Raw genomic sequence first — 12,479 nt, 5'->3', positions numbered from 1 at the left:
GGATCGGGTTCAGGCAGAATTTGAGAACTCTAGTGAAAATAGGAGATGTACAAGCTCGTAGATCTGCTATTTTCACTATTTTTGGAAAAAATGTTTAATGGCAATGAAAAATGGAACGGTTTTGGTAGTGGTAGAAAAAGTAATCAAATGTTTTACTCAAGTAAAAGTATCAGTACTGCAATGTAGAAGTACTCTGTTACAAGTAAAAGTCTGGAATTCAAAATGTACTTGAGTTAAAGTACAAAAGTATTGGTGTCAAAATGTACTTAAAGTTCAAAAGTACTCATTATGCAGAATGTCCCGTTTCACAAGTTTTCAAATGTATAAAATATATGAAAATCTTTGTTGCGATGCGACACATTGTGAGCTTGTAGATCTGCTATTTTCAAATGGCCAAAATGTATATAGGTGGGTAATGTATGTTTAAAAAAATAATCTAAACCTAAAAAGTATATATATTTGCCTCTGAGATGTAGTGGAGTAGAAGTAAAAGTACAGAAAATTGGAAATGCTCCAGTATAGTAAAAATACCTCAAAAGTTTACTTAACCCATTGATACCTGGAACGCATCTGTGTCACTTTAGATGTCTTTGGCTATTCAAAAATAGCAGATATACAAGCTCATAGCGCGGCACCGAGTGCCGCGCTATGAGCTTGTATATCTGCTATTTTTGAAAAATCGTGAAAATATTTTTTTTATATTTTTTTCCGAAAAACTGTTAGGGTTTAGAAAATGTCGGCCTCAGGTCTTAATGGGTTAAGTACGGTACTTGAGTAAATATACTTAGTTACTTTACACCACTGGTTTCCACCCGACCACAGTGCTTTCCAGCAACGGCATCTGGCTCACCTTTCTGGTACTGCAGCCAGAGCTGCTGCTGGGCCTTCTTGCTGGGGAAGTAGACGTTGCAGCTGAGCTCGGAGCCGTAGAGCGCCTCGGACACGTAGTGACTGCCGTACTGCTGCAGGAAGGCCAGCAGCTCCTCCCGGGTGCTCTCCGCCGACAGGGTCTTCAGCACCTTGGAGAAGCCTGCCGGGGGGGTCCATGGAGGAGACGATGAGAGAGAAGAAGAAGAATACAGAGATGTTTTTTGTATCAGAAAAAGGAAGGGAGTAAGAGGTTAGCTGGACATCCCAAAATGACTTTTTTTATACAGATTAGTCACCCTATGGAGACTTGAAATCATGGAATTTGTTTTTGTTTTTTGTCGCATTCCCTAGCCAATAATTTGATGACGGGCAGCGGTTCCGGTAGGAGACACAAAGAGTCTATGTCCTACCGGAACCGCTGCCTACCGGTCCGCTGGTCATCAAACTATTGGCTTAGGAATGGGACAAGAACAGAAGAAAATCCATGAATTCAAGTCTCCATGGGGTGACTAATCGATAGGAAAAAAAGTGTTTTTTGGGGTGAACTAACCCTTTACACTTAAGGTTAGTCAAACTTGTGCTGTTTGTGTCTTGTTGTGTGAACGTGTGATCGCTTTCAAAATAAAGATGTGGAAGTTAAGTCATACCGTTAAAAACCCACTGGTGAAAGATGATTCATATTAGGCCTATTATATTGTATAGAACAAAGCCCAGGACATGCAAGACCTCTCTATGGATATGTCCAAGAGAAATCCACCTTTTTTGTTATTCCCCACTCTCTTCTCAAAGGCAGGGCTTCTTCTAGCTTTCTTCAGAAAAGCCAGAAACCTGCTCTTCCCCTTACTTTGTAAAACATACATTCACCACTTCAGCCATGGCTATTTGAAAATAGCCGATCTACAAGCTCACTTGTAAATCTGATATTTTCAAAGGATTTGTATACATTTGGAAACTTGTGAAATGGGAAATTGTGCATAATGAGTACATTTACTTTTAGTACTTAAGTATATTTTGTCCTAATCACTTTGCAGATGTAGATTATTAACCCATTAAAACCGGGAAAGCATCCGTGTCATTTTAGATTTTAGCTATATATGTATATATATATTACACTTACAGCTTTTGTACTTTTTGTATTTTTACATGGTGGTATTGATACTTTTACTCAAGTAAAACATGTGAGGACTTCTTCCACCGCTGCTGTTTTGGCATGTCACCACCAGACCATCAGGTCATCAGCAGGTTAGTACCCCAACTTTGGCAGTTGGCCACTAGAGGGCACCAGAGCCCACACAGACAAACACAATACAATGTTTACCTTTATCCAATAGCATGAATGTAGTGCATGAAATCAACTATAGTCTATACTTGTGCTGTACTGTAAATAACCTTTAAGAATAATCTTAAACACAGGTACGCAGGTAGTATACCTTCCCCCATGGGTCTTCTTTATAGCACCAGAACAGACTAAACGGAACATTTTATGTTTGGTTTTGCATTGGGATTCTGGTTAATGATTATTGAGGGTTTTTATCATTGGTACCTTACGGCTCTTTAAACGAGCTGTATTCCTGTGTGTGTTGTTAGGTCCTCTGCACAGACACACCAATCACCTACTGTACACCCAAATAGATTTAATTTCAGCTGATGACACTTTTATTGAGTCCAATTTGGTTTATGAACTGCTGAGCGGGTCTGAAAAGAGCCAGCACTGATAGTTGGCTGTCTGGGCGCGGTAATAATTCGAATCACTCACGTCGAGATTTCTTAATGTTTGTCTTCTTAATCTCAAGTTTATCCTCTTAAAGCTGCACTGTGTAACTTTCCTCTTCTACCCCGGATTTTTGAGTGGTGCCAAAGGCAACTACTCCTATACGTGGCTTTGTCTGTGTGTCCGTATGTCTGTATGTCCGTGTGTCCACCAAGCTAACATTGGTCAAGCATCACGTGACACATGACAATATGTTGAAAGGGTGTGCTTTGATTGGCTAGCGAGACGCATGACGAAAAAGAGCCCTATAAATAGGTGTGCCAGTGCCATCAGCCAAGCTAACATTGGACATGTTAGCTTGGCTGATTGAACATGTTAGCCAAGCTAAGCAAGGCACCACTCACTTCACACAGGGTGTGATTTTTGGGGCGGTGTAGCCGCCCCCTATAAGTGAGTTTTGGACACCGACCAAAACATTTGTGTACCCCCTAACCCTTGCATTGTTAATGCAAATCGATACTTTTTTCATATCAGCCAATCACATTACAGCTAGTGTCATCACCACTAACTGTAATGTGATTGGCTGACTTTGCAAATTCAGGACTGTGATTGGCTAGCGAAACACATGACACATGTGCAGCCCTATGAATAGCAGTATGGACTTTAAAAAAAGTAATTTATCCTTTTTTTAAAGTGAGTCATGTTGTGATGACCACACACCGCCCACTTCACACTGGGTGTGATTTTTTTAAACCATTGAGCTAATGCTTGCTCAGGGGATAAAATGAATCTTGACCTTCATGTCAAAATGTGTGTTTCTGTCAGGTCTAGGTGAGACCTAAAATGACCTAAATGTCTCTATAGAAGAGCAGGGAGACAAAATACAACCACCCCAATTGTATAATAACTTATATTGTATTAACATGCTCTACCATACAGATTGGACAAAATTACATTTTATTTATATATATATTTTCCAGCAGTAACCTTATCTTCAGTGTGACTGATTATCTTCCTGTGACTTTTAATATTCTTTGTTACTGCCCTGCCAAAAAAAGAAGAAGAAAGAAACTACTATTAATCATGCAGACAGTCCTCCATGATTAATAGCACCACTCAAATTAGACTTGAACATAAATATATATTTCAAAGACATATCAAACTCTAAAGATGTTTTACAAGGTTGACTGATTCCTCCCTATTCTGGGGTATAGGATGTTTAGTGTAGAGCGAAAACAAGAGGGCGGCCCTGTACTGTGTATAATAGCCCTGGAGAATAGAGCACAATGTTGCCGTATAAGTTTGCAAACGTATTGCAGACGGAAGACCGTACAAGTCTATTCAGTTCAGTTCAATTACTGAGGTCCCTGCTGAAGAATATGAGAAAACATAAATCAGTTTTCATTTGCTGATCATGATTTTAACCCATTAAGACCGGGAACGCATCTGTGTCACTTTTTGATTTGAGCTAAAAAGCATTATTTTACAATTTGGCTATTTTTTTGAAAAATCGTGAAAATGTGTGCAAATCTTTGAATTTTTTACTCAAATCTTTGCTTCTGGTGGTCCCTGGAACAACGTATTTTGAGATGGGGGGTCCACGGCCAGATACATATCATTTTGGGGGTCCTTGACATGAAAAAGATTGAGAACCACTGACATATAGAAACATAGGTTTTTCATTAAACTGTTAGGATTAGAATCGGCTTCAGGTCTCAATGGGTTAATGTAATTCACCCACTGAGTGCTTATGCCATTCCTCATCGAGAACAATGTGCACAAACGTGGAAAATGGAAGATGTTTCTCATTAGATAAGATAAGATAGACTTTAATGTATTTGTTTGGGCCCACAGCACAGCACAGCCTGACTGTACCCTCAGCTCTCTGCTTTACTGTCCTCCCTATAATAAACAACACAATGGCCACATTTTCCCCCCCTTCCATATCTTTAACATCTCCCTATAGCCATCATGGTCTTTGATGTATAATCTGTGCTTTAAGACTCATATTTCTTTGGTATGTTTTTGTTGTTTAAAAAACAACAACTGCAGAAACAATTTAAATTGAAAAATGTAGGTTTAGGTTTCCATTCCGTGTGTGGACTGTGGAGTATACAAATATATCATGCAGGGCCCTAGTGTGTTCCCTACATGCTCACTTTGGTTTGGTTGGCCCATGTTAGATACCTTACATTTAGTTGGACAAATGACAATTTTACCAAGGGTGTAGAGTACACCTCGAGTAATGCACTTGAGTACTGCACTTAACCACTTAAACCCCACTAGACCATACACGTCGGGCATATGAGCACCCACAGTGCGTCATGGTCTGCTCGTTTCACGGATGGTCTGCTTGTTTCACGAATGTGGCAACACCGGCGCTTGTTTGACGCACATGAATTGGCGACCCGGGAGCCAGCGAACACAAAAAAACATGAATAAACAGCTGACATTTGGGGAAAGCGAAAAACGGCCTTCGGTGTTCCGTGCACTTGGTAATAATGGTCAATGGCTGTGTGCAAATGCAGATCAAAATTGCTCCAGCCACTGAGGAGAACCGGGCAGAAGAGATTTTGGGGACGCACAGACAGACGCACAGAGCTGTGTGGAATTAATGGATGATGATTGGATGGTATGGTTGAGCAGAGTACCTCAGGGCTCTATGCTAGCGTCTTTTCTGTTTTCTGTTATTGCAGAAAACAGCAGATCGACAAGCTCACGCGCGACACGTTGTGAGCTTGTCAATCTGTTGTTTTCTGCGAAAGCTTTCCTTATAATACGAATGCTGGGGTTTAAAGGGGGCTGACCCTAATAACAATACAGGGTGAAGATTCCTTCATGTAACTAAATACTGTATACAAACATGGGTTTCAACAACGGAGCAGAGAGGTGCACACGTTATGAATAATCACTAGCACTACTAGTCTAGTGTACCAAATTCACTTTGAAACTGAATGCACTGGGCTTGCATTCAGTAAGCATTGTGAATGGAGGGCAATGGTCATCAAAGTGTCCATGAACATGAATGGAATAATACTTAATATGCCGCGTCCTACCTGTGGACAAGGTGATGGAGCTGAGTTTGACTTTGTAAAGGTTGCTCCTCACTCTCCACTGCTGTACCATGGGGTAGCCCATGGCTTCATTGAACTGTGCATCCCCTACAAGAGAGAGAGAGAGAGAGAGAGAGAGAGAGAGAGAGAGAGAGAGAGAGAGAGAGAGAGAGAGAGAGAGAGAGAGAAACATACACATTTGTTAAAGACATTTTCAAGTAATTAAAAATGAAAGAAATTATATATTTTTTTATGGGTCATGCATTGTCATGGATACTGTAGCACAGGGGTCTTCAACAGGGGGTCCGTGTCGTGACCCTTGGGGGGTCCTCAGAGTTACTACAGGGGCTCTGCCAAATCTTTGTGTGATGGGGAACATTAACCGAAAATAGCCGATCTACAAGCTCACATGCAACGCCTCGCGTTGTAGATCTGCTATTCTCGGAGAGTTGGTGGAGAGTGAAAAAGAGCAGACTAAGTACAGAGGCCAATGGTCAAGTTGACTAAATATTGAGGGTTTAAAGGTTAACTGTCTGAAAATACATATTAACATGAATCCAACGATCTATGCAATCTATGAAACTGTTTAATCTGCAACACAGTGTTATACTATGTAGTGGGGGTCCCTGCTTCAACTGCCTCTCAGCTAACGGGTCCTTGGACTGAAAAACGTTGAAGACCTCTGCTGTAGCAGTTTTATGCAAGAGAAATCCAAATCCAATATTTCTGAACGTTACGTTCTGATAATTCGTTTTGGACAAGTCATTCGAGCTCGATCCTTTATCACAGCAAGTTTCCAAATAAAACTTTTTCCATGATGATCATATCCTCTCCTTTCCAGCTGGCCCCCCCTGGCGCCCCTTGGGGGGCCGCGGCCGCCACTTTGAGAGCCATGTGCTTTGTCAAAACTTCATTGCCTTTCACACACTGGCCATATGTCATCCTTTAATTCCCCCACCATGCTTTTTGATCAATGGCAGACAGATGGCACAGGTAAGCACTCCAACCGGATTGCTGACATTAAAAGCTGGAGCAATATTGTCTCCGCCCGTAATTCAATTACGAAACTTTCATACGAGTCTAAACTCAAACGTTATTAAAACAAAACTGGAGAGCAAGAAACAATAACAAATAAATGGCCACTTAAAATGAGCTCTTATGGAGAGGGTGTATGTTGTGCTCAAGCACTCATGTTGGGTTCGTGCCTGAGACATGATGAGAGGCATGGCTGGAGTGTATACTTGTGTATGTGTGTGTGTGTGTGTGTGTGTGTGTGTGTGTGTGTGTGTGTGTGTGTGTGTGTGTGTGTGTGTGTGTGTGTGTGTGAGTGTGTTCTTGTAATTACAGTGAGGGCCAAATGTCCCCACAAGTATAGTAGAATTTGAGAAACAGACGTTGCGAGGACACTTTTCCTGGTCCTCACGAGAGAAATGCAGACGTCCCACCTCTCCCGAAAGTCGCGGGAGTCTCCCGGAAATTATCGTCTGCTCGCGGACACCCACGAGTGGTAATAAATCTCCCGCAAATGCCGGATCTGGTCTAAAGCCTGCCTACTAAATATATGAACATATACGCCAATATATGGCAAATATATGCAGAATATATGCTGCATAAATGCCATATACAGATTCATATATATGTGCATAGTATATGTGGATTTATAGGAAATATATATGAGTCATATATAGCTCATATTTATCCAGTTAAACATATATGTGGAATATATTAAACATATATATGTTCATATGTCTGGAAGTGGTTGTTTTATGGTAAAAAAATATTTTGGGGAGTTAGGTGGTCAATAATAATGTGGGAATTGGGAACACAACCTGACAGAAATCAAAAAGGGTCATATTAGCCTGCCGTTACTTTCCACGACTGGTGGTTGTGAAGGTGTCGGTGGCGCTAAGTGGCCGCATGCAGTGACATCACACAAGACACACACAATGAAGACAGCTGTTGTCAGTGGGCTGTTCATATTGCAATTGCAACTGCAATTCTGTGGAAGGTTATTAATGTAAGCAGGATTATGACTTATAGCCTACGTGTTTCAGATCTCCCTCCACACAGCCGATTCAAATGAATGATCAATCTGTTACTATCAAGCCCTGAAGTCGCTTAACAAGCAACATTCAATCCCCATGGGGAGATTCAGGTGCCATCGCAGCAACAGCAGTTAATGAGACACAGGAGGTAAAGGCTACAGCAAAAGAAGAAGAGCAAGCATCAGAGCCGAATCCAAACGAATGAGAATACAAATAAATAAAGAATAAAACATTAGAGACCAGACTCCATACTAAAATGGTGACTCATAACTAATATAGTAATACAAAGAAATGGGTGAGTCTGGGACCATGCATGCACGCATGCATGTGTGTGTGTATGTGCGTGCGTACGTGTGTTGTTTCCTCCTGAAAAGGCCTGATGAATCCCCCAGAGGAGGAGCTCTAAGTCTAAGGTACACTGTGGACCAAAGTGCTGGAGCCAATCCAGCTAATGGAGGGATTAGGGAGTTGAAGGTGAGGGTCTGGCCTCCAAAGCTAAAATGTCACAGTGGCTGAAGCTCCCGCAGGCTGGCTTTGAAACGTGGGCAGTGGGTTTATCATGGGAGGCGTAGTGTCTGGATTTACAAGACCGTGTGTGTGTGTGTGTGCGTGTGTGTGTTTACTCCACTACAATTATTTGGAAACTTTATTGTTACTACGGTTGTTACTTTGTAGATTTGAATTATTATAAAACATGCATTAACCACCTCAGCCGATCTACAAGCAACATATCATGTTGCGACGCGTTGTGAGCTTGTAGATCTGCTATTTCCATTTTTTTAAAAATATATTTTATACATGATGAGGATACCTTGTGAAACGGTTTAAAGAAGAAATAACGCACATCCTCCGTCTCTTGGTGCTGAGCCAAACTGTAAGAACAGAATCATGAAAATAAAGCGGGGACCTTGTGAAACGGGACATTCTGCATAATGAGTACTTTTACTTTGTTTCTACATTGCAGTATTGATACTTTTACTTCAGTAAAACAAAATAACATTGTTCCACCGTTCAATATAGACTGTTCAATTTTCAAAGTCGAGATTCTTAGCTTTTCCATAATACCTAATTAATTTAAAGTAAACTGAAGCAAGCCCAAACAAGCAACTATACTTCAGAAGTGACTGTACAGAAAAACAAGCCCAATTAAGCCAAATAAGCAAACATGGCAACACTGTCTGCAAAGGCCGATTTGTTCAAAAATATCCCCTCAACAAGCTCACAATGTGTCGACGCGTTGCAAGCTTGTAAATCTGCTATTTTCAGCACGGCGGGACACCGTTGTACAGGGCCGAGTATAAATTAGGCATAAGAGTGCGAAGCAGGTCGTTCGTTGCTGAAAAAAGAATCTTCGTGCTCAGCAAACCTACCCTGGATGAAAGACTAAAATACACACTGTTCTACACAGACAGACTTTTTAGAGCAGCTATAACACAGGAAGTCTGTTTGAACCTTCCCTAAAGCAACCCTGGCCAACAACTCCACACATCCTAGACTCTTCTCCCTCCTGACTCCTGAGCTGTGGAATAAACACCCCATTGCAGTCAGAACACTGCAGACTCGCTCCCTATTTTCCGCGGTAATCTCTTAAAACTCACCTCTTCAGACCCCACCTCACCCCCCCCCCCCCAGGCACTCTTCTCTCCTTGTATCACTTCTTGTCACATTTTATTTGATAGATGCTTGTTATAGTTATACCATGCATTTAAAGTAGGTTGGTTACTTATTTATTCATGTCTTTGATACTTAGATTTGATTTAGCTTCACCACAAATCTTAACACATCGACTGCCATTGACGTCTGTAGAAGTTGGCCATTTGAAAATAGCAGATCTACAAGCTCACAATGCGTCGCGATGCGACGCATTGTGAGCTTGTAGATCGGCTATTTTCAAAAGATTACATTTCTAAACTTGTGAAATGGGACATTCTGCATAATGAGTACTTTTACTTGTGTACTTTAAGTATATTTTGATACCAATACTTTTGTGCTTAATACTTAGGTACATTTTGAATACGGGACTTCTAAAGTACTTGTAACAGAGTATGTACCTTGCAGTATTGATACTTTTACTTAAGTAAAAAATGTGAGTACTTTTTCCACCACTGCTGGCACTCCAGGAGAACACAACGTCGACAAGACCAAGGAGGGCGGAGGAGAGAGCATGCTAGTTATTATGGGGACAAAGGGTATCCTGACAGCACCTCCTCCGTACTGTCAGAACAATGTTCATAACATCAGGACTGTCCTGACTTCCTCCCTATTATGTGACCACTGTCAGTGGTGTGGCGATATGATATATCTCCATGAATTAACCCATTTAGACCGGGAAAGTATCTGTGTCATTTTTTGGCTATTCAAAAATAGCAGATATACAAGCTCATAGTGCGGCACCGAGTGCCGCGCTATGAACTTGTATATCTGCATTTCTTTTTAAATCGTGTGCAAATATTTGAATATTATATATATATATATATATATATTTTCTTTTTACTCAAACTTTGCTTCTGGGGATTCTACAAATGTCTTCAAACCGTTTTTTGAAAAAACCTATGTTGCTATAATATCAGTGGTTCTCAAACTTTTTTCATGTCAAGGACCCCCAAAATGATATGCATTTGGCCACGGACCCCCATCTCAAAATATGTTGTTCCAGGGACCCCCCCAGAAGCAAAGATTTGAGTTACAAATGTTCGCTTAAAAATATATATATATATTCAAAGATTTGCACAAATGTTCACGATTTTTCAAAAATAGCAGATCTACAAGCTCATAGCGCGGCACTCGGTGCCGCGCTATGAGCTTGTAGATCTGCTATTTTTTTTTAATAGCCCAAAGAAATCTAAAAATGACAACCAGATGCATTCCCGGTCTTAAAGGGTTAATGGCCAGTGGAATGCATGGTGACAGGACCGTATCATCCAAGCCGGTCCGATCCGCCGCACGATGCTGCTGTTGCTGTATCGTTGTCGTGGTAACTCTGCCTCAGCAACAAAAGCAGCAAGAATGCAGACTTTGCCGCGTCGGCATTTTTTTGCTACTAAACAATATTTTGGTCATTTGGTGTAATTGAATCAGACATGTGTGTGCCATCCTGAGGAATGCTGATATGGCCTCAGACTGCTGAATGTTATGAAACGGATACACACAGGCGCCGTTGACAAGAAAAAAATAACTTTGGTTAAAAAGGAAATGCTATACTCCAATGTCATATCTTTGGATTAGTCCGCTTCTGACAACCGTTCCCTATTCTGGGCGCGCGGATATTCTGCGAAAATGCTGTGGATATTATCTGTGAATAATGTTCAGCTAAGAGATTTGGTGTAGAGGAAAATGCCTGAATACTTATTCAGTAGTCAAGGACCCCTAAAATTATATGTATATTGCGGACCCCCATCCAAGATTTTTTTTTCCAGGGACCCCCAGAAACAAAGATCTTGGTTAAAAAATGTGCTTAAAAATATATATATATATATTCAAAGATTTGCACACATTTTCAAGATTTTTTGAAAATAGTAGATCTGCAATCTCATAGCGTGGCACGAAATGACGCACTATGAGCTTTTATATCTGCTCTTTTTGAATAGTCAAAGTATAAAATAATGGTTAAAGTGGTTAATATGTAAAATGACACAGATGCTTCCCGTTTTTTTGGGGTTAAACCACAAGCAAAACTAGAAAAAGTGCTCTTCGGAGAACAGGTCTCCGCCAGGTCAGGTACGTTATTGTGTCCTCCTTGAAGCATTTTGTTCAAAACGGACCAATCCTGCAAACTTTGGATGCCAACCTTAGCCAATGAGGATGGAATATGGAAAATCGGACAGATCCGTGTTGATCACATGACTATAGAGATACTGTGTACCCATTTGCATGACGTTTGGATAAAATCTGTAGGAGTAATATAAAATGGGTTTTGCACAAATCGGCCTCCTGGTGGCGCTATAACAGGCCCATGTTTGGGCCAGAGGTTCTGAATTGGCATCGAGGGAGTGTGTGTGCACAGTTTCGCAGCGACCGGGCCAACGGTGCTGGAGATTAGCTGCTAACGGACGGACAGGACACACAGACGGACACACGGACGGACGGACGGACAAGGTGCAAAACATACTCTCTCGCCATGCCTTTCGGCCTGGCGGAGACAATTAAGAGCCAATCTAGAAGAGTATTTACTTGAGTATTCATACTTTGTCCACCACTGAGTGGGCGTGAACCTTTAAGTTGTACTAGGAGTGTCATGTTTTCCCCATTCATCTGCAGCTGATGAGATGTTTTGCTGCAATGTCACAATGCGCTTAACAGCTTCCTGTGGTGAGATGCATCAACCTTCAGATGACAGTCAGCCTTCAAGCTGGCATTACTGTACATATATTATTCAATGATAGTGATGATGTAGGAGTCCATAGTAATTATAGGAATGCATTATACCACAATTTATTGAGTAGTCTGCTGGAGGGCAACGCTAGTCAATTTAGGATATCTTTTACAGTAAATGTTTTCTTCCATGGTCTAGTGCCATTAAATAGATATATGTGCTAGCATGAAAATGTCTCTTCCCAACGCCATGAATATGCATAGACTAGATTAGAGCCTCTCTCCATGCAAAAAGATAATAAATCGTATAAAAAGAGAGCACCTAGGAAATGTCATTTAACTCTTTACTGTATAGCCTGACTCTTTCATCATTGAAAACAACACATGATGAAAGTATGCCAAACAAACCAGTGTTCATTTATCACTGAGGATTCTGGTGTGTATACGGTAGCTCTGGGAAGTGACAAATGTAAATGTACACATCGTCGC

The 12,479-nt window shown here is 41.0% G+C and overlaps 1 protein-coding gene across 1 annotated transcript in view; it reads right to left on the bottom strand.

Moving 5' to 3' along the window:
* Positions 1-12,479, bottom strand: part of astn2 (astrotactin 2) — a gene marked incomplete at both ends in the record, with an annotated part of 637,213 nt that overhangs the window by 157,056 nt on the left and 467,678 nt on the right. The window contains 2 exons of the mRNA XM_084047140.1: positions 851-1,030; positions 5,638-5,742. Of these exons, the coding sequence (XP_083903266.1) occupies positions 851-1,030; positions 5,638-5,742 (285 nt within the window). The remainder of the gene's footprint in view (positions 1-850; positions 1,031-5,637; positions 5,743-12,479) is intronic.

Source organism: Gymnoscopelus microlampas (assembly GCF_963454915.1).
Source record: "Gymnoscopelus microlampas genome assembly, chromosome: 21".
In the NCBI taxonomy this organism is placed as follows: domain Eukaryota; kingdom Metazoa; phylum Chordata; class Actinopteri; order Myctophiformes; family Myctophidae; genus Gymnoscopelus; species Gymnoscopelus microlampas.
Note: the sequence above shows the minus strand (reverse complement) of the source record. Positions and strands in the feature narration are given on the sequence as shown.